This window comes from Ambystoma mexicanum, chromosome 12, assembly GCF_040938575.1.
Source record: "Ambystoma mexicanum isolate Mex_15411 chromosome 12, UKY_AmexF1_1, whole genome shotgun sequence".
Lineage (NCBI taxonomy): Eukaryota > Metazoa > Chordata > Amphibia > Caudata > Ambystomatidae > Ambystoma > Ambystoma mexicanum.
This window is the reverse complement of record NC_090936.1, coordinates 1,224,338,095-1,224,360,367: the sequence shown is the minus strand read 5'-3', so window position 1 is coordinate 1,224,360,367 and position 22,273 is coordinate 1,224,338,095. Positions and strand designations below refer to the sequence as shown.

Genomic DNA, 22,273 nt, shown 5'->3' with positions numbered 1-22,273 from the left:
TGCAGAATCCCCGCTGGCCCGGAACATGTGAGGTGAAGTTTCAAGCCGGAGTAGTATGAAATGACGATCCAGGGCAGGTAAGTGAAGGCGAAGCACAAATGAACGGGGAAGGAGAGTTTGCTGGAATGCTGAACAGAGAGGAGCCATCGGATAGAATCCTGGAGAGAAAACAGCGAATAGGCTAGGATGCAGGCTGAAAGGAGGAAGGGAGGAGAAATACACTGGAAGCACCTCACACCCGGGAGCAGAAGGGAGGCGAGGCGGAGAGAGGACCAAGAGAGCAGAGACGAGCAACGGAGAGGAGATAGTAAGGACAGAGGCGGATCACCGCCAAGCGAAGTGAACAGGAGCGCAAGCAACAAAGGAGAAATCCAAGAGTTGCAACGCGCCGAACCTCCGAGCGTAAGCTAGTAAATACACTCAGGCGGCGGCCATGTTAGAAAAGACTAGACCGCTAAGGACGTCTAGGTATACAACGTGGCGGCACAGTCGGGTGGCAGCCATGTTTCCACCTCTTCCACAAGCGCCAGGAACCCGCGGTTGTGACAAATGCCTGACCTTGACAACACTAGGCAAACAGCTTCTCCATATCCAACTGGAATCTTTGGAAGTCTCGCAAAATGGGATCATCCCGACTGACCAGCGGTACAGACCAGTCAGCAGCACTGCCGCTAAGATATGAAAGTACAAAAGCCACTTTGGACTGGTCATTTGGAAAGGCTCCTGGCCTGCATAGAAAATGTAGACGGCACTGGTTCATAAACACTGCATACCTTTTCAGATCCCCAGCGAATCATTCTGGGGGTGCCAAGAGTACAGCTCCTGGGAGGACCACCTGAACCAGATTGCTTGATGCGGCGGTTACCGCTGACCCCACCCCGGGTAGCGGCGTCTGCCCCACCTGTGACTGGAGCAGCTGTCTGGCGAGATTGTCGGTGCGCTCCTTGGCTACAATCAGTTCTCTTCGTAAGGCATTGGTTTCCTGTCTAGCCGAATGGACCTCGGCCCTGAGTTCCCCCAAAAGCTGAGCTAGCTGATCAGTTTCCGAGGTTTCCATGACGCCCAGGTAGAGTATTTTGTGTTGGCTTCGCGTTCTGTCACGCTCACCTGGTCTCCACGGGGGCATGCTCGTGTGCGTAGGGTGTTGTCTGTCCTGATGCTGCTCTGCTGGGCCGGTGTTGCTAGCTTGCGTCTCCCCTTAGTCCTTGCTTCAGGAGATGTTAGCCTGCAAGTCGAAACAAGATATTAGCTACCGAAGGGAGCTGGTCAGTGGTTTCACTCCTTCCGGTCTATCCTTCACTTCTTCTGGCTCACCTCTGTTTTTAAATGGGCGAGCTCTCGGTCCTGCACACTCTGGCAGGGGCGCAGTTCACAGTCTTTCCTGGATCGAGTTACGTCACTGATCGGAAGGAAGCTTCTGAAGTAGAAAGCCCGGGAGTAAGCAGGTAAGTCTCTATTCCAATAACTGCTTGGAATGACTGCCTTTAAATCTTTCTGTTCAAGATAACTAATGTCCGTTATTGTCTTACAGGTGCGGCGTTAAGCGACCTTCGGATGATGGATGACCCTCCTGACAATGATGCTCAGGATTCCTACCGTTAAGTATAGCGCTGTGCTGGGCGCGCGAATGTTCGCCTCTGTAGCTTTCCTTTGCTACGTGTGACTAACCCGTTTGTCCTTTTCTGTTCAGCAGATACGGCGCGAGTCCAGGAAGAAGAATAGAAGATCTGTGTAGCCGTGTCGAGCTGCGGCGCGCTGCTGAGTGAAGAGCTGTCCGATGAAGTTCCTGGAGCGGGCCGATCAGGTGAGTAGCTACCCGAGAGGGTGCTTTTCGTTCTGTTCTGCAGATGCAGCAGTCCGTGGGAAAGCAGGAGATGAGATCTGGATGTATTGCAGGTAAGGCCTTCGATGCTTAAATAACTCCTGTTATTCTCTGTTCGCAGGTGCCGATGGATGGAAGACTCTGGACGGGCGTGGCAGAAGGAAGAAGAACTGATCTGACACGGTGAGCGTTATGCTGCAGGAGTGCAGAATAACGCGAAGCGTGTTTAGATTGTTGGGTGCGGTTTAAATAGCCTTGCAAGTAGTTCCAAGGAAATAGTCCTCTTCTTCGTATCCCTTCTCTCAGGTAAAATAGTTCCAGGCCACACCCTGAACTGAATGGCTCAGCCTCTCAGAGCCAAGTTAATGGACCATGTAACCAACACCTCCATGAGCCTGGCGCCAGCGGCCCCAGGACTGAGTCCAGGTGAGCCTGGCTGGGGCCTGATAAGCCCCCAAGGGGGCCAAAGTCTGGGATGGCCCCACCAGTTTCAAGGTTTTCGGTGCCTGCACCATGACAAAAACCCTGCAAGAGGGGGCCACGCTAAAACCCTGCAAGAGGAGGCCACGCTAAAACCCGGGGCCACGCTAAAACCCTGCAAGAGGGGGCCACGCTAAAACCCTGCAAGAGGGGGCCACGCTAAAACCCTGCAAGAGGGGGCCACGCTAAAACCCTGCAAGAGGGAGCCACGCTAAAACCCTGCAAGAGGGAGCCACGCTAAAACCCTGCAAGAGGGAGCCGAGATATTCTTTCTGGCATTGTAGGCCCAAAGCAAGGGGAGAAAAGAAATGCCACTAGCAGTGTGCTGTTTTCAAACCCTGAAGTCAAAAGGACGATCCATGGCTAGAGATATTTGTGCCAAAGTCAAGCAGGAGCTAAAGACATGCGCCAAGCGTTAGTTCCTGGGACTTGGGTATTGAGAAGCAAGCTAGGCACGATATCCCCGAGACTATGCTGAAACGTGGTGCTGCGCGCCCCACATCAGAGACTGCGTACTTCAGATCCAGAGAGTTAAGCCAGGCCCAGGAGTCCAGTTCGTTGCTCCATCCTGACGTCTTCAGTCTAGTTGTACCCTCTTCTGTTGGAGAGGAATCCCCTAGACCCGAGGTCTGGAACACGTGGCTCTCGAGAGGTTTGGACTATGGCTTCTCACTATTGACTATACTGGCTAGGGCCGATTGTGGAACAAATAAGCCCACTGTGGGCAGTGGATGACCCAAACGCACTCCTTTGGAGATAGCTCTCCTAATAAGCTTTGTTTCCTACTAAATTCACCCATAAACTATGTATTGAAGTAAATAAATAAAAATGGAAAGATTCTGTAGACCATTGAGATTGCAGACTCAAAGTCCTTTGTAACACCAAACAGTGTTTAAAATTATATGCATTACAAACACGTTTCACCTATCTCTCAGGTGTAATAGGTACAATTTTATAAAAGACAATTTTACAAAAATATAAACTTTCATTTCTTGAACTCAATATCCTTAAGTGTTACCACATCACACTTAATTCTTGATCATCGCAATATCAACAAACACTGAACATATTTCTTGTCAACTAATAACAGTCTGGAGATGTTCATTCAGACACCTCGACAGCATTGCTAACATGTTTCGCATTAGGTATCCATCTTCAGGGCCTCTGCAGTGTTCTTCTAACTTGGTATTTCTTTGATTAACCCTCCCATTGTAGGCAAATCACTCCTGTTTGTAGAACCTGTGTAGCCTCACTGGACCTTGACGGCTAACTCACAGTGTGTTCATGTCTTCTCCCAGCACTCAAGGAGACTTATTCCGATATAGAATTGTATCTGCACTCAAACAGGAACTCACAGAATGAGCCAAATTGGGACCGATTATGGGTCCACTGTCCAAAAACATCTAGACTCAAATGCTGCAGTCCCTGGTCCTAGTCCCTTCAGGCATTCATCTAACCAACAATAACGAACTAAGAAGGGCAAGCCAAAAGACCCGAGCCACCGGGATGCTTTTTTAAAAATCAAACCTGTCTTGTTCATGGTTTTGCTAAGACACGCTGGATCGCCCACCCTGTCAGAAACCTCCAAACTGCCCATTTTGATAATATAAAAGAGCTGAACTATGTTGTTGGTGGTCTTGGGTGTTGTCGGTCTCTAGTTGGTCAGAGCTATTCATTTTCAATAAATCTCACTGTTAGGCAGAAATCTGTGCAGTTCCCTCGGGGCCACTGCAAAAGATTTAAGACTACAGGTGTTTGGCAGTAAACCCACTTGGTAGCAGTCTGTACAACACAGATTCACTTGGTAGCTGTGACTGAGCAGTCAGACTTCCCTCAAGAAGAGTTAGGCAGTATATAGAGTATACACAATAGGTACAGAGATACAGTAGCACAAGCAAACACTGACCAGAGCTTTGGTGTAAAAGTATATCATTATTTATTTAAAGACACACTTGTAAATTACACTAGCAACCAAGAGGTAAGTATATTCAGCACACAGTCACTATTATATATATACAACCATAATTACTTATTAGACAAGTCTTAATGAGAAACACCACTTATTTTCAGACAGAGGTGAGCACTTAACATAAGATGGCACTCTAATGAGTTATTAAAAAGGGAGGGAACAAGGCAGAGTTATGGAAGCACACACATTTCAATACTTTTAAAAGAACCACAGTAAGGCAGGATAGGCAGAGTTCTACTGGAGAGCAAGGAAGTCAATTGCAAGGCCCACTCTTGGAGAGAGCAAGCAGAAGTGGTCCAGGTACACACAGTGGGGTTATGCCCAAAGAGTCTTGTATATAGTTCGCACACAAAGAACGAAATTAAAGTTAGCTAGGTTGTCCCAGGCCAGCCCAGGTTAGAAAGTTGAGGCTTTACTGTCACCCCGAACGATCTTTCGCAAGGGAAGCCAGGCGGGACACAGTACCTTAAGTGTGAAGGAAGCTCCAGCGGGGGCAGTTGTTCCTGGCAGCGGGTGCAAGTCGGTATTTCGTCCAGAGGAAGGGGAGGTCTCGCCGTGGAGGAAAGATGAAGGTTGTTGCACTGCCAGGGCAGAAACCAGCCGCGGAGTTCTTCGGTTAAAAGGTACTACCCTTCTCTTTGCGGTAGTGGTAAGCTGTGGTATTCCGGTTGCCGGGGTTCTTGGCATGGGCAAGGCGGCCACGTGATGCTCCAGGAAGGTGAAAAGAAGGCAAAACTGGTTATCCCCACCAGTCAAAGGAAGAAGACTCTCCGGACTGGAGATCTCCTCTGTCGTCGGGAAAAGTGGTGAGACGGTTCAGCAGGGCTCCACCGGTGGTGTCGTCGTTGCAGGTCGGCTCAGCTTCTCCCTCCTCGGATTCTTAGGTCCTGTGGCGACTTCTGAATTTCCAGTCCCCAAAGCCCTGCTTTTATGCAGCATACCCCCATTCATTCAGCCTAGCTGTCAATCAAACATGCTAAGTGGTGAGCCGGCCGGGCCAATCACACAAGAATGCGACTTGAGTTGCCAAGGCAACTCAGTCCAGGGTGCCTAAACCCCCTCCCACACCCCCTGTGGTACCCTGACAGAGTGGCATCCCTTTTGGAGGCTTCTGTGGAGAAGCCCGCCAAAAAGTGGAACAAAGGGCTCGACTTGGGTTGGAGTCACAGACGAGAACACAAACGCCATTTTAGAATGGAGTTCTGGCAAAAAAATACCAACCGGTGAATTAATATTAAATAAATAAACCGGCGGTATGTTCGAGGATATAGGAATTAAATAATTAAAGTTGGTAGCCTCGAACAATGGGAAAATCCCATAGGGATATATTCGCGGTCGAATATAAAAAGTAGTATCCACTGCCACCAGCCAAAACTCAATCAGGGGGGACGGAGATGTCGAACAACAGACCCTGGGGCAATCGAATTGCCCCGACCAGTACGTCCACAATATGATGGTTTGTACTGGTTTATGTTCATAATTTGGGACTAGTATAGCCAATGGTGACTTTACATGCCCTGGGAGACAGTAGTCAATCCCAGGGTATGGAGTCTATGTTTGGGGGTCGCTACGACACCCCTGGGTTACGGCACGGAGGGTGCTGTGTAACCCACATCAAAAACACATGAGACCCTATGGAGTAAAAGACCCCATAGCCCATAAAACACATGGAAAGAAAGGAACACCTCAAATCATGTCTAAGAGTGGGAGTAAAAGAGTCTCACTCTTAGCAGGAGAAAAAAAAATACACCCTAAAAATCCAGCAAAGCTGCTGCGGGACTCACTAGGTTTGGGAAATTTGCCTTTACAGAGAATTCTCCCTAACACTCACACAAACACATACACACACAGCAGAGATGAACATTTCACTCCATCAATGGACAGTATTACAGCTCTGTGAATGAAGTCTGTAGTTCATTTAGTCTGAATACTAAGGTCTCAGGACAGAGGTGAAATAGACAGACCTGTACACCCCAAGGCCCAATGTGCAGGTCCCAGAGAGTCAAATGTTAATTACTTGTAGAAAATGCACAGTGTGAATGCATATTTATTTAATGCTAAACTTTCACCATACATTAGCATACAAGAAAAACAGTATATCAGTAAACAATGATCAATAAAAATAGAACACATCAGTGTAGCGAAAATGCTATAAAAAGATTACAATTTATGGAATATTTAAAAGAATTAGGCAGGGCAAAGTGTTGCTACCTGGAGTTGGATCCTAAAGAATCTATAACCCGTAAAGTGAGAATGCTCAAGCTAACAGCCAGTCATTCATGAAGAATTAAGATTGTAAACGAAGGGTGGAGGGACTCTGTGCAAAATAGCTGGCTCCTTAAGAAGCACTTGTAGCTCAAAAGATAATTTACACAAAGCTATATTAGGCTTGTCCGATTGCCTTGTAGAAAAAGATTCTATAACAATTCTAAAACCTAAAAAGTTGTAAAATCGTGACTACAAGTAGAGAACTAGTTCTGCTTAATCAACAGTGTCCATCCACGTTTGATTCGAGAGTGCCCTTTTGGCCGAATCTACAGAGGCGCTTCGCCTTTACTCCCTTCGCTCTTGGACACAATTTCTAAGGATCTAAGGATAGAGTCAGACTAAAGCGGATTCTTACATAGGTTTTTCTCCAAAGGGGAGATGGGAACAAAGAGGAGGATTTTGTAAAGGTCTCTCGTACTGGATAGAGGTTGGCATATTCTTTGTGAAGAAGATAGAATCCTGCCAATGGCTCGTTCGCCACCGTTTCCGAATCCATTTTTTGCAGAACGATTTTGGCTGGATATAGAACGGATTAATCTCCAGGACGCCTTTCTTCTGTAAGGAGGTTTTAAAAGGTCTTCAAATATGGAGTTAGCCGGGACATTTCTGATACCATCTGAAGTTTCTTCTATAGAACTATTGCTTACGGAGAAACTGAACCAAACTCCACCCTGAGAGCAATCGGAAATGACGGTAGACCTCATGTATTTGTCCAGATGTGCCCTTGGAGTCTGCACAACGCTACCCCGTTCTTCAGGTCTCTTACCTCCAGGCCATATGTCGAGGAGGATATGCAGTGATTTTAACTAATTGAAAACGAAGAATGAAATTTTAAGGAATGAAAAAAACTACGAGAAAATATCAAATAAAACATTGTATATATTTTTTTTTCAGGGGTTAAATCTGGTGGGGAGGGGTTTTTAAACAAGGGGGAAATGGGCGGTTGGGGGGGGGCCCAAAAAAGAAACAACCTCCTCCCTCAAAAAAAGTCACTTAGAAAATGCTAAATGCATTTCAAATTGGCAACCTGACTCACGTATGCGTTCTTTTTCTTTTGTTTTTATTAGGAGTGGCCAAATCATGGCACATTCTCGTGTTTAGCAAAAGGCACTGGGCCTCATTATGACCCTGCCGAGCTGCCGATCCGGAAACAAGGGTGCTGGTAAGATTACCGGCACTGTTGTTTCCGGACCGGCATATTACAGGTCTGCCTGCCGGGGCCGGCAGGTCTGACCCTGCCGGGCACAGCGGCCACAGTAGACAGACCGGTCATGGAAGCACTGGCACCGTTAGCAACGGTGCCAGTGCTTCCGAGTCCCCACTCCCATAGAATACTATGGGACTCCATGGGAATTTGGACTTACATTTTACGCGGGCCGCTGGGGTTGTAATCTCCCAGTGGCACCAGGAAGTCAGGCGTCTAAATATTTACGGGTCTGGCGGCAACCCGCCGGTAGTACCGGTACTGTCACCGCCGGACCCGTAATGTGGCCCACTGACTCTGATGAGCCACGACCACTCACAGTAAGTAAACACCTGTGTCATGACGACATAGGTGTTTACTTACTGGTGAGTGGTCGTGGCTCGATGTCATGGGCACTGGGACTTCTCCGATCCAAACAGCAGAAAATGAATAAAGAGAAGAACGCTGCTCGTGTCAAACACGCTAGAGTTATTGGGGGGAAAGAGGGGGGGGGGTGAGGAGGGCGACATGCTGCTGTTTCCAATGAGCAGTTTCCCCGTTGTCCTAAATCACACCACACTGTTGGATCACTTCTGGAAAAGAGGGTGTTGGCAAGGCGACACATGTGGAGCTAATGTTTGTTATTTCACAATCAAGAAATTCACCCGGCAGAACGAGCAGTACACTGTGTGTGGTTTCCTGAACATCTGGGGAGTGAGTTTAGTGCCTGGCTAGTAGGAGAACATTCGTAATATCGCACATTGTAATAAAAGTATAATGCTTAATCTCGTCTATGTTACACAGATTGGCATCCTTAATGAGAAAGCGAGCTCAAAACGATGTATGGCACAAGTTGGCCCTCCACAAGAGCAGTCAGCCAAGCCCACCTTCAAAGCACCGGGTGAGCATTATAAAGAAGACTGTTAAAGTGTCCTGTTGGGGCTGCAACCTCCATGGGTGGCCTGGCGTACAATTCAAGGTGCCCGATTAAGGGGAAGAATGGGAGGTAAATGCGGGGTGTTCCCATTAACGGATTTAAACCTACAGCAACAAATTATGTCAAATTGAGTGTTCTATGAAAATACACTTTAAAACACATGCAAGATCAAATGATAACGAAAGGGGCTCGATGACCCCTTCACAGCGCTAGGCTGCGTGTTTGTTTACAGAGACCCTTCCTGTCTTAACCCCATTATCAACTTGCATTACGTAACCTTTTTAATCAGTCTAACCAACTTAAAAATATATATGCTTAATTAAACAAATGTACCTGTTGGCCCTGGCTTGTTTGTCCCTCACCCCCCGCCCCCGTGCACCGACATCGCCACACCATTGATTTTTGCAACTCCACCACTGCTCCCAAGGTGTGGTGGTCAAATATATGGATCCCCAGTGAGTTGAAGAGGGCACTTGCTCCCCCAATTGCTGCTTTGCCCCACCTGTAATCACTCCCTTGCCAATGGATTCTTTCTGTCACTCCTCAAGCACTCCTTTGTGCACCCTCTCCTCAAAAACCTTTCTGCCCACCCTTCCTGGCTGACAAACTACTGCTCTATCTCCATTACCCCCCTTCCTGTGCAAACTCTTGGAGAAGCTGGTCATTTGCTAGCTTATCCACCACACTGAATCTGTTGGTTGTCTCCACAACTACTAGATGCCAGAGGCACAGAACCTGCGCTCTCTAATCTCGATTCCAACTCTCCTTCCGTTCTCATCCTTCTTGGCCTTTCCTCTCTCATTCCTGACTGTCTGCTATTCAGGCAAGGTGCTCTACTAACAATCTATGCCTTAATGCCAGTAAGACTGAGATCCTTCTCATTTGGGACTCCAGCTCCCTCCTTCACTCTGGCCTCCATTCATGTGCCCCCTCCCTTTACCATCCAGTGAGGTAAAAAAAAAAAAGTCATCTTTCACTCCTCTCTCTCCTCCTCTCCTCACCTCACGGACCGTGCCAAGAAGGCCGACTTTCAGCTGAACCGCCTCAGAGGAATTCTTCCTTTCCCCACCTTCCCCCAGAAACTCAATGGGCCTCATTACAAGTCAGCTGGTCCGGAAAGAACGGTGGTGGTAAATCCGCCACCACCGTTCTTTCCGGACCGGCTGATTAAGAGTCCTGCAGGCGTGAGGTGTCATTCCCGCCAGTTTAACACCACCCGCCTGCAGGCAGACATGGAAACACCGGCACCATTACAGCATGGTGCCGGTGTTTCCACTTCCCCATTCCCATGGAGTCCTATCATGGAAATGGGGATTAACAGAATTCCGCCTCCGGAATTATCGGGTCACCAGTGTTGTAATGCTCCGGTGATTCCGGCAATCACGGAGGCGGAATGGTAATACGAGTCCAGCGATAACCTGCCGGAATTTCAGGTGCAGTTAACGCCGGACTCGTAATGAGGCCCAATGTCTCCAGACCTATGGACCTCGCCAGGCTGGAGGACTGCAACAGCCTCTTCCTCACCCTACCCAACTCCTCCCTTTGCCCACTTCAACTAATCCAGAATAGGACTGCCAGACTTATCTTTGGCCTCAAACCCAGGAGGGACTGCACTTCTCCACCCCTAAAATCTCTCCACTGGCTCCCTGTTGCTGCGAAGATGTAGTTCAATACCCCTCTACATCCCAACTCTCTCTCCCTAAAAACATCCCGACTAGAGCCCTTTGGTCTACTAGTTCCAACTCGCTGCAGATCAGACGCTTCTCCAAGCAGAGAGTGGGTGCAGATCTGTCTCCTCCGCAGGTGCCTCCATCTGGAATGGGCTCCCTGCCCCACTCGGAGCCGAGCCGGATCTCCTTAAGTTCTGGAAGCTTCTCAAGACCCTCCTTCCCTCTCCTTACCCCTGCTAATGTTGCCCCTCTGCCTCTTGACTGGCTGTCTGGTTCCTTCAGATTCTTACAGGGCACCAGGCCCTCAGTCTACACTTACACTCCTCTGACACCCCCCCCCCAACCCCAACCTGTACCTGTGCTTCTGGGCACCCTTGCCCTGCACTAACCTAACTAACTAAATAACTTCTTATATAGCGCACACTAACGCAGAGGTCTCGGAGCGCTCTCTGAACGGATGGGCTTGCACCCCTTGAGCCTTCCAGCCCTGTTACTCCCACTTAGCTTGTGGACCTTCTGCCCCTGCACTCTGGCCACCTGGCACTCGCTTAACCCTCCCGCACTTCCCCACCACACCTCTCCCCTGCACTTCTGTTTAAACTTGCCCGATCCGAACGTCACAAAGTCTAGTAGGACTGTTTTTTTCATCCGTGTCCTCCCCCCCACCCCCCGTTTTGTTGCCGCGAAACACAATGCGTAGAGGCGCATTATAAAAACCCAATACAAGCCCATGGGCCTTAAACGTGCTCCTTTGACCGGCAGTCAAGAGAGCGCGCATTTACAGTCCCTGTGTTAGCTGAGCCTGATCTTCTGGCCTGAAGCAGACGCCATGGGAACAGATGGGCCATGAATACCATCAGGGTGGGGGCCAACCATGTTAAAAACAGGTTGCACACATGCTGTGCCTAGGTTTGCTAAATGCCCTGCTTACAAATTAATATGCAGCAGTAAAAAAGAAATGTCAAAGTGGCACATGCTTCCTAAATTCCCCGGTTTTTAGGGGCTATTCGCAGAATTAACCTGCAGTTTATGTGCCCCTTTCTTCGAGATTTATTGTAGGGTATACATCTAAAAGAAGATGTGCCTGTGAAACTACTCCATCAAAAGCCACCACTTGTATTATGCGGATAGCAGTTCTTAAACTGAGCTGTGGGCTAATGGGAGCCAACGTTTGATTTTAAACGGGGGCAGACATGTCCCCCCACCCTCTCCTGGAGTAGGAATAAGCAGCATTTGACAGCGCCTAATTTTATGAGGAACTGTCAAATGGCCCAAGATTTACATCCAGCTTTAAACATACAAAAACTTCGCAAGTCACTCAACATGCTGAGCTACCTTGGTAGCTTTGCACTTTAGCACGTGTCACTGTAGCTTCAAAGAATTCATCATCTGATATGGAAGGCCGATCGTGCTCAAAATGACTGCATTACCAACCGTGCAGCTCACGTGCACAACATGTCAGCCAACACAACAGTATTTTCATCTGTAGCCACATTGACAGTGCGCACAATCTCATTTAGAAAGCACATCAGAAACTGAAAACATATTTACAGTCCCGATTGCTTAAGAACTAAGGGGGCAGTTGCCCACTTTGCCACCTCGGCACCTTTCTTTGGGGATTATCTGATCCGTTAAACAGGCTGCCTTTGACTACCTAACATTCGGCACGGAGCGTGGAGCGATCGCTCTTCCAGTAAACCGACTGTTTTTGACTGCATATTGTTTGAAGCTGAACCCGGAGTGAGGTCTGCTTTAGTTAAAAAGCTCACAGGTCTCATTATGAGTTTGGATTTATCCTTTGAAATACCGCCAAACGGATTTACAGTTACCGGCACTTGGTCCTGTGGATTTACCACGGGATTCCAAGTGGTGCTAGGAGGCGTAAATCCCCATGGGGGGATTTCTGGTGGAATTACCACCGGTGGAATAATGAGTGGTAATTCCGCCGATTTGTTGGAGGAAAAGTGCCGGATTCCCCTCCATCATCATACTACATCCCTCCACTTTTCCTCCAGAAATCGGCGGAATTACCACTCATTACTCCACCAGTGCTAATTCTGCTAAAACTTGCAATTTGGTGGTGTGGGGAAAATGGAGGTAACGGAATTACCTCCACTTTTTCCCCTACACCGCCAAACTCATTATGAGACCCACAGTCTCTTGCTGTGTGCATACTATTAGGGGAACTAGGAGTGCTGTTTTCTCCATAAAAAGGTATCCTGCGTCTTGCTTGTACGCACATCATACATAACAACATGCTGTGTGCTTCCATCAAAGACAACCAAGTACAGGTGACTACCACAGGTATAACCCAGCAGGAACATAAAAAAAGACATCTCAAATTAGAGCAGGTCAGGCGCGAGATGGCCAACCAGTCCTCATCATCCCACAGCATTCCGGTACTTATAAACCAGGCTTTATAGTCTGAAACGAAAACTACAAGTACAGTAAAAAAAATACTAAATGAATTGTCCAAAAAACAAGGACTTTAAAATCAGAGCCCTTACTAGACAACTCAAAAGCGTTCTTCCTGGATATTATTGTACATTGTGTAAAGCAGCAGCAGGGGGTTTGTCCCTATAGCCCTTTGTCCATAGTGTTGTTATATTTTCAGGACTTTGAAAAAGGGTTTACAGCGACATTTAGTTCTGTGGTCACTCTAGTCACCCAGCCATCCCCCGACACACAAAATCAAATATGCTCTAACAAGCAATATGCATATCAGAAACTAGAGAAAACCTTCTGAGATAGCTTGGGGAAGAGGGACCGGCTAACAAAAGAGTATATCGATTGCTGCATAGGCAGGGTTATTGCAAATACCCCGACCCGAACCTCCAACAGAAAAAATAAGATTTAGTGCAGCACAGGCGACATGAATGCATAGGTAGTAGAAAGGAAAGATGTCCTCATACAGAATAGGTACAGAAATGACCAATTACACCTAAACCTGCACCTTCCCCTGCTCGCTCTTTATCCCTCTGATCTCACTCACTACTGCTGTAATTTCAGTATTTGGAAATATTTTAATCCCATGCAGCTAACCCACCCACATTTGTATGCTTTAATGATGCTGGAGTAACTGTTTCTTCCAGAGTGGACCTCATATTCTTTAGCCAAGCCCAAAGTTTGAAAGACAATACCTTACTCAGGAGTCAGAATAGGGTTTGCAGTGCAGGGGTACTGTGGGCAAATGTTTTCAAACTAAGGATCTCTGGTTGCATTTCAGACCAAATAAGCGTTCACCTCTTACATCGGAGTGCAAACTAAAGTTACACATTTTAATTCTGGCAGGGTTAACTTTGCCCTTCAGAAGCAGATCAATTTAGTCACTACTCTCAAACGGCATATGCCATGCTTTGGGGATCACACACCTTTTTGAATATTATTTATCTTATCCATGTAGTAAGATGTATTTAACAGGTGTCTACGCCACAAAACTGGACAAAAAGAACCAAAGATATCCAATATCACATTAAAATGTATTTTTATTATTAAATCTATAGTTTATCACTCCTAAAATGATCAATTCACATGAAACTCAATATCAAACACAATGTATATAACATATACTTTACAAGACACAAGAAAAACACATACTGTGGATTAGTTGTTGTAATGGTTATAACACTACTCTGTGTGAGATTTCACACTGGAGTTGTTTGTCAAATTCTAAAATGCAATTGGTATATTTTTCAAACCCAACTTGTACAAGTTTCTGTCCTTAAAACACAGACAAATGTAGGACATTCATCAGGGGTAAAATTGCTTGTGTATTTGTAGGAATAATTCTTCTTTCCTATCTCTCTCTTTCTGCCAGTTCCTCAACACTGATGGAACCTCCTAGAGCAGTGGTCTTCAAACTTTTTTGGCCTCGGCCTGCCCTGAGCAAAATTTGGGCAGGCCGGGCACCCCCAAATGTGCCAGATGAACGTTTGTGCGCCGTCACCGCACCCTAGTCCTAGTACAGACCCTGGGCTCTCCCCACCCTGCTCCCACCACTATCCCAGTACTCACGCCCATCCTGCTCCCACCACAGTCCCTTAACACAATCATACACACATATTTAAATAAAAAATAAATCACCATAAATGTACCTTCTGCAGGAACCTGCGCATGGTTGCTAAAAGGCCCCGCTCCAGGTTGCTCTGCCCGTATGTGCAAGGAGGAGCAGGAGCAACCACTTGCACATACATACATACATACATGCAGTGCCCCAGCCAGCATTTCCAATGAGCTATGTAAGGCTGGCAAAGCAAAACGCCCCCAGCGGTGCATGGCTCAGTGATCATGTGCAGCTAGGGAACTGAACTGTCAAAGGCAAACCGTGTTTTCCTTTGACAGTTCTGCCAGCCCAGGAGCACTCCCTCAGCTGGAAAAAGCAGCTGAGGGAGTGCTCAGTGTTTCAGTGTGCTGGCTCCTCGAATCCTCCCTAATGGGTGAGGGGGCCAGTGGGTGGACGCCCCCTTACCCATTATGGATGAGCCGCCAGGCTGGTCTGGCCTACAGGGCAATAGGGCGATGACCGTACCAAAAATACAAAATGCTAGTGTAGGCCAGTCAAAATGGGCCACTTTTCTTGCCAATGTGGGCCAGTTTCATGAGTTACTTCACTATGCAGCTAGTAGTTTTGACCATTGTTACTTAATAAATATTCTTTAAATTCACCATTTTTTTTTACATTTGAACAAAAAACACCCCCTTGGGTACTATTCAAACTGTCTGTGACTAAAGGACTGAATATCCATTTGCAACTGTTGTCCACTTTTACATTGGTGCCTAAGGCCGTTTTATGGTCCAGTCTGACCATGTGAGCTGGCCATTTCCCACAATATAAAAAAATAAATAAAAAAACAAGATTTTTTTTAACAATTCATGCTGGGCTCTCGCGCCCCCCCTGGGATGCCCCACAGTTTGAAGACCTCTGTCCTAGAGTGTGGTAAATGACTCCACAGTCTATAGACACCAAACAAATTGGTGATGAGCGGGCGATTTCCTTGCAATTGGGGAAGATCACTCCAAACCTCCTCTTCCTCTACAAAAATTGCAGATAGGTCGTATTGCTGTTCAAGATGCGTATTCCACAAAGGCTGTTGATGTTTTGTGGTATGGCAAATATCCTTAAATTCAGGAATTCTCCTTTCTGGTTCCCGTGTTATTTATGTATGCCTAAATATCAATTTAGTACCTTGACAATCCCCCTTCCCTTTCCGATCGACCAAACAATGGAACTCAATGCCCAGATGACTCCGCACAGAGGTAGATCATCTAGTCTTTGCAAAATCTATCAAAAACCTTGCTGTTCACAAGACTGCAAAATACAAACTATCACCCTGTAAAGCCCAAGGAGCACTTTCAACCTCTAGCTCCTCAGGCAGAGATTCATAAGAACCACTAAGATGAACCAGTAGGGACCCGTGACTCCCAAGGAACGGACCACTTGGATTTTAACATAGCATCCATCACAAATTTGGACACAAAGATGAAACCGGAGCACCACCCTCACAAACTGGACCAAATAGAGACCGATTCCAGTCACCCTCTGTGACATGCGCAAAACTCCTGTACACAACACTTAAAATAAGAACAATGGAACCCAGTTTGGTCAGTCTCTCCATCAAGACTGACACCACCCCACAATCACCATAAAATGGAACCCAGACAGTAACAACAACTCATCAAGATGAATAATAACAAAACCCGAAGTCTACTGATTCAGTAGAACCCTAGAATTCTAATAGTACTCCTCAGAAGCCCTAAAGCACCTGCTGCTTCCCCGAACTTTCAAGCCATCCCAACCACAGGAAACGTGGGGAGCAGCTCAGATCTAATTGCAGAGCCGTCTACATCTTGAGCTCCACCACATACTATACTCTGCGAGAGGCTCTCCCAGTGCTGTCTTCTACTAAGTCTTCAATTTTTCCTTCTGGATAGAACATGTACTAAAGTGTCAATGCCACAAACAACATAGAACCATACCAGCAGCTAGTACTACAGGCCCACACTCAACAACACACGTTTAGTACCCACCTTTACCCTTACAACTACCCCCTCTTTTGTTTTAGCAAAACCATACGCCATAATGCTACCACACATTTTAGAGATGCATTATACAAGACCAGTTTACATTACATTCATATTGATCTGGATAATTGTAACACTTATTACAGTACTTAGATGGGGAAAGTATCTGCAATGCAGCTCTAGATGAAGACATTATTATTGTTAACCTTGAAATAATGGAGAATTTTTGGATTGTACATTCTTACGTGTTACCCGTTTAAAGCACTGGGTGGGCACTTTAAGGAAAACCATTAGCTGTCATGTTGGTGCTGTAATAGGTACGTTTGTTGGGGGTGCCATTCAAGGTGCTGTGGGTTGAACCTTGAAGGTACCTAAAGAAAGGGAAGAGTGGAGGTGATTGCAGTGTCCATGTGTTTTGTTATGCAATTTTCCATTAATGTTTGTTACCGCTAGAGTAACACATGATGAAAGAAAGTGTTAAATGAAAAACGCAATAAAAAAAAGCGTTTGGAACTAAATGCCTTTAGAGGTTTTTATTGAGAGCCTTTTTGCAACTATTTAACAGGAGTTAACTTTTTAGGGTGTATATTAACAGGATTCAAAACTTGTATCCTAAACCTACTTTGAACTTGAATAATGTCATCGTTGTATCCATCGTGGTAAAATAAAGGTTTACTTAAACTAGTTTGGCCTGTTAGACAATAACTTGATGTGCTGCCGCCATCCCCCGTTCTATTTGTGCCCACTGGTTAATATGGATTTCTAGAGACACACTGGTGGTGGTGCACTGATGGGGGACAACTGTAATGGGAATAGGGGTGAGGATGTGATGAGGTTACTCAGCCCTTTCAGTAGCAGGCAGATCATCACGTTAAGTAGCGACCTACCCGTCTCAGGTTTTGTGCAGCCTTGGAGGCGTCACTCCCTAAGTTGCGAGTTTCAGTGAGATGCGATGGGTGGAGTGGGGGGAATTCACTCACCTCCTTAGTGACCAAGGCGCAGTATCAAACAAGCCTTAGGCGAGTAAGCAGGTTATGGAGTGCCATACCACCCGTCTCAGGTGTGGTATGGTGTTGGGGTTTGTAACTCCCAAAGTGAGGCATAGTTCAGTGATGGGGCAGGGGTCACTCACCTCCTCGGTGGCCGTGGGGCATGTCAGCACGTTCAGCAAGCAGGCCACCCCCAGGTGTGGTGCAGTGTTGGGGGACTGTCACCCACAGGTGCGTTGGTACAGGGTGGGGGGTTGGTACAGTGTTGGTGGGGTGGTCACTCACCTCCTCGGTGGCCGTGGGGCAGTAGCCCACTAGCAGCAGGCAGGTCACCCCAAGGTGTGGTGCAGTGCTGGAGGACTGTCACCCACAGGTGCGTTGGTACAGGGTTGGTGGGGTGGTCACTCACCACCTCGGTGGCCGTGGGGCAGTAGCCCATCAGCAGCAGGCAGGTCACCCCCAGGTGTGGTGCAGTGTTGGGGGACTGTCACCCACAGGTGCGTTGGTACAGGGTTGGGGTGGGGGGGGTGGTACAGTGTTGCAAGCAGGTCACCCCCAGGTGTGGTGCAGTGTTGGGGGACTGTCACCCCAGGTGTGGGGTATAGGGTTTGCCACTCTCGGGGGGTGCATGGTCACTCACCTCCTCGGTGGCCGTGGGGCAGTAGCCCACCAGCAGCAGGCAGGTCACCCCCAGGTGTGGTGCAGTGTTGGGGGACTGTCACCCACAGGTGCGTTGGTACAGGGTTGGGGGGGTTGGTACAGTGTTGGTGGGGTGGCCACTCACCTCCTCGGTGGCCGTGGGGCAGTAGCCCACCAGCAGCAGGCAGGTCACCCCCAGGTGTGGTGCATTGTTGGAGGACTGTCACCCACAGGTGCGTTGGTACAGGGTTGGGGGGGTGGTACAGTGTTGCAGGCAGGTCACCCCCAGGTGTGGTGCAGTGTTGGGGGACTGTCACCCACAGGTGCGTTGGTACAGGGTTGGGGGGGTTGGTACAGTGTTGGTGGGGTGGTCACTCACCTCCTCGGTGGCCGTGGGGCAGTAGCCCATCAGCAGCAGGCAGGTCACCCCCAGGTGTGGTGCAGTGTTGGGGGACTGTCACCCACAGGTGCGTTGGTACAGGGTTGGGGGGGTTGGTACAGTGTTGGTGGGGTGGTCACTCACCTCCTCGGTGGCCGTGGGGCAGTAGCCCATCAGCAGCAGGCAGGTCACCCCCAGGTGTGGTGCAGTGTTGGGGGACTGTCACCCACAGGTGCGTTGGTACAGGGTTGGGGGGGTGGTCACTCACCTCCTCGGTGGCCGTGGGGCAGTAGCCCACCAGCAGCAGGCAGGTCACCCCCAGGTGTGGTGCAGTGTTGGGGGACTGTCACCCACAGGTGCGTTGGTACAGGGTTGGGGGGGTGGTCACTCACCTCCTCGGTGGCCGTGGGGCAGTAGCCCACCAGCAGCAGGCAGGTCACCCCCAGGTGTGGTGCAGTGTTGGGGGACTGTCACCCACAGGTGCGTTGGTACAGTGTTGGTGGGGTGGCCACTCACCTCCTCGGTGGCCGTGGGGCAGTAGCCCACCAGCAGCAGGCAGGTCACCCCCAGGTGTGGTGCAGTGTTGGGGGACTGTCACCCACAGGTGCGTTGGTACAGGGTTGGGGGGGTGGTACAGTGTTGCAGGCAGGTCACCCCCAGGTGTGGTGCAGTGTTGGGGGACTGTCACCCACAGGTGCGTTGGTACAGGGTTGGTGGGGGGGTTGGTACAGGGTTGGTGGGGTGGTCACTCACCTCCTCGGTGGCCGTGGGGCAGTAGCCCACCAGCAGCAGGCAGGTCACCCCCAGGTGTGGTGCAGTGTTGGGGGACTGTCACCCACAGGTGCGTTGGTACAGGGTTGGGGTGGGGGGGGTGGTACAGTGTTGCAAGCAGGTCACCCCCAGGTGTGGTGCAGTGTTGGGGGACTGTCACCCCAGGTGTGGGGTATAGGGTTTGCCACTCTCGGGGGGTGCATGGTCACTCACCTCCTCGGTGGCCGTGGGGCAGTAGCCCACCAGCAGCAGGCAGGTTACCCCCAGGTGTGGTGCAGTGTTGGGGGACTGTCACCCACAGGTGCGTTGGTACAGGGTTGGGGGGGTTGGTACAGTGTTGGTGGGGTGGCCACTCACCTCCTCGGTGGCCGTGGGGCAGTAGCCCACCAGCAGCAGGCAGGTCACCCCCAGGTGTGGTGCATTGTTGGAGGACTGTCACCCACAGGTGCGTTGGTACAGGGTTGGGGGGGTGGTACAGTGTTGCAGGCAGGTCACCCCCAGGTGTGGTGCAGTGTTGGGGGACTGTCACCCACAGGCGCGTTGGTACAGGGTTGGGGGGGTTGGTACAGTGTTGGTGGGGTGGTCACTCACCTCCTCGGTGGCCGTGGGGCAGTAGCCCATCAGCAGCAGGCAGGTCACCCCCAGGTGTGGTGCAGTGTTGGGGGACTGTCACCCACAGGTGCGTTGGTACAGGGTTGGGGGGGTTGGTACAGTGTTGGTGGGGTGGTCACTCACCTCCTCGGTGGCCGTGGGGCAGTAGCCCATCAGCAGCAGGCAGGTCACCCCCAGGTGTGGTGCAGTGTTGGGGGACTGTCACCCACAGGTGCGTTGGTACAGGGTTGGGGGGGTGGTCACTCACCTCCTCGGTGGCCGTGGGGCAGTAGCCCACCAGCAGCAGGCAGGTCACCCCCAGGTGTGGTGCAGTGTTGGGGGACTGTCACCCACAGGTGCGTTGGTACAGGGTTGGGGGGGTGGTCACTCACCTCCTCGGTGGCCGTGGGGCAGTAGCCCACCAGCAGCAGGCAGGTCACCCCCAGGTGTGGTGCAGTGTTGGGGGACTGTCACCCACAGGTGCGTTGGTACAGTGTTGGTGGGGTGGCCACTCACCTCCTCGGTGGCCGTGGGGCAGTAGCCCACCAGCAGCAGGCAGGTCACCCCCAGGTGTGGTGCAGTGTTGGGGGACTGTCACCCACAGGTGCGTTGGTACAGGGTTGGGGGGGTGGTACAGTGTTGCAGGCAGGTCACCCCCAGGTGTGGTGCAGTGTTGGGGGACTGTCACCCACAGGTGCGTTGGTACAGGGTTGGTGGGGGGGTTGGTACAGGGTTGGTGGGGTGGTCACTCACCTCCTCGGTGGCCGTGGGGCAGTAGCCCACCAGCAGCAGGCAGGTCACCCCCAGGTGTGGTGCAGTGTTGGGGGACTGTCACCCACAGGTGCGTTGGTACAGGGTTGGGGGGGTGGTCACTCACCTCCTCGGTGGCCGTGGGGCAGTAGCCCACCAGCAGCAGGCAGGTCACCCCCAGGTGTGGTGCAGTGTTGGGGGACTGTCACCCACAGGTGCGTTGGTACAGGGTTGGGGGGTGGTCACTCACCTCCTCGGTGGCCGTGGGGCAGTAGCCCACCAGCAGCAGGCAGGTCACCCCCAGGTGTGGTGCAGTGTTGGGGGACTGTCACCCACAGGTGCGTTGGTACAGGGTTGGGGGGGTGGTCACTCACCTCCTCGGTGGCCGTGGGGCAGTAGCCCACCAGCAGCAGGCAGGTCACCCCCAGGTGTGGTGCAGTGTTGGGGGACTGTCACCCACAGGTGCGTTGGTACAGTGTTGGTGGGGTGGCCACTCACCTCCTCGGTGGCCGTGGGGCAGTAGCCCACCAGCAGCAGGCAGGTCACCCCCAGGTGTGGTGCAGTGTTGGGGGACTGTCACCCACAGGTGCGTTGGTACAGGGTTGGGGGGGTGGTACAGTGTTGCAGGCAGGTCACCCCCAGGTGTGGTGCAGTGTTGGGGGACTGTCACCCACAGGTGCGTTGGTACAGGGTTGGTGGGGGGGTTGGTACAGGGTTGGTGGGGTGGTCACTCACCTCCTCGGTGGCCGTGGGGCAGTAGCCCACCAGCAGCAGGCAGGTCACCCCCAGGTGTGGTGCAGTGTTGGGGGACTGTCACCCACAGGTGCGTTGGTACAGGGTTGGGGTGGGGGGGGTGGTACAGTGTTGCAAGCAGGTCACCCCCAGGTGTGGTGCAGTGTTGGGGGACTGTCACCCCAGGTGTGGGGTATAGGGTTTGCCACTCTCGGGGGGTGCATGGTCACTCACCTCCTCGGTGGCCGTGGGGCAGTAGCCCACCAGCAGCAGGCAGGTCACCCCCAGGTGTGGTGCAGTGTTGGGGGACTGTCACCCACAGGTGCGTTGGTACAGGGTTGGGGGGGTGGTCACTCACCTCCTCGGTGGCCGTGGGGCAGTAGCCCACCAGCAGCAGGCAGGTCAGCACGTTGAGCAGCAGCCCCCCGCTGGTGATGGCGTTGGGGGCCACCCAGAGCGGCAGCCGCTCCAGCAGCCAGGCCCAGAAGAGCTGCAGGGGGGGCTCGAGCAGCGAGCGGCCGCAGGCGCTGTAGCGGTGCTCGTCCAGCCGCCGGAGCTGGGCTGCGGAGAGCGGGGCGGGCAGCCAGCGAGCGGGGGCGGGGGGGACCCCGGCCATGACAGGCGGGCGGCGGCAGTGGATGGGGGGCCTCAGCCAGGGGTGGGGGGCCGCGTCAGCGCTGCTCCTCCTCCCGGCCGCTGCAGCTCACTCCACTGCCAGGCCCGGCCTGCTGCTGCGTACGCGGCGCGGCCTCTCCTGGAGCCAGAGGAGGAGGAGGAAGGACGGGAGGGAGGGAGCAGGAAGCCGGGCGGGCACCCGGAGGAGGAGCCCTTACACCGGCCTGGGCGCCTCAAATGCTGCGGCCGCCACCCACCCCGGAGGCCGGGGCCTACGTCCTGCTATCCCAACACCCGGGCCGGCTGCCACCCTCAGAGGCCGGCAAGGGCCTAAGTCCCGCTCCCCCACCCGGGCCGGCTGCCACCCTCAGAGGCCGGCAAGGGCCTAAGTCCCGCTCCCCCACCCGGGCCGGCTGCCACCCTCAGAGGCCGGCAAGGGCCTAAGTCCCGCTCCCCC

The 22,273-nt window shown here is 51.1% G+C and overlaps 1 protein-coding gene across 5 annotated transcripts in view; it reads right to left on the bottom strand.

Moving 5' to 3' along the window:
- The window catches only part of CHPT1 (choline phosphotransferase 1), a 759,006-nt gene extending 736,969 nt beyond the window's left edge, over nt 1–22,037 (bottom strand). For 3 of the 5 annotated variants that reach the window (XR_011281925.1, XR_011281924.1, XM_069629892.1), the window contains exon 1: nt 21,560–22,037. Coding sequence is in view for 3 of the 5 variants with exons in the window: in XM_069629892.1 (XP_069485993.1) it covers nt 21,560–21,817 (258 nt within the window). In the remaining 2 variants the exon portion in view is untranslated. The remainder of the gene's footprint in view (nt 1–21,559) is intronic. The other 2 variants (XM_069629893.1, XM_069629894.1) reach the window with 2 other exon arrangements.
- Nucleotides 22,038–22,273: the final 236 nt, after the last annotated feature.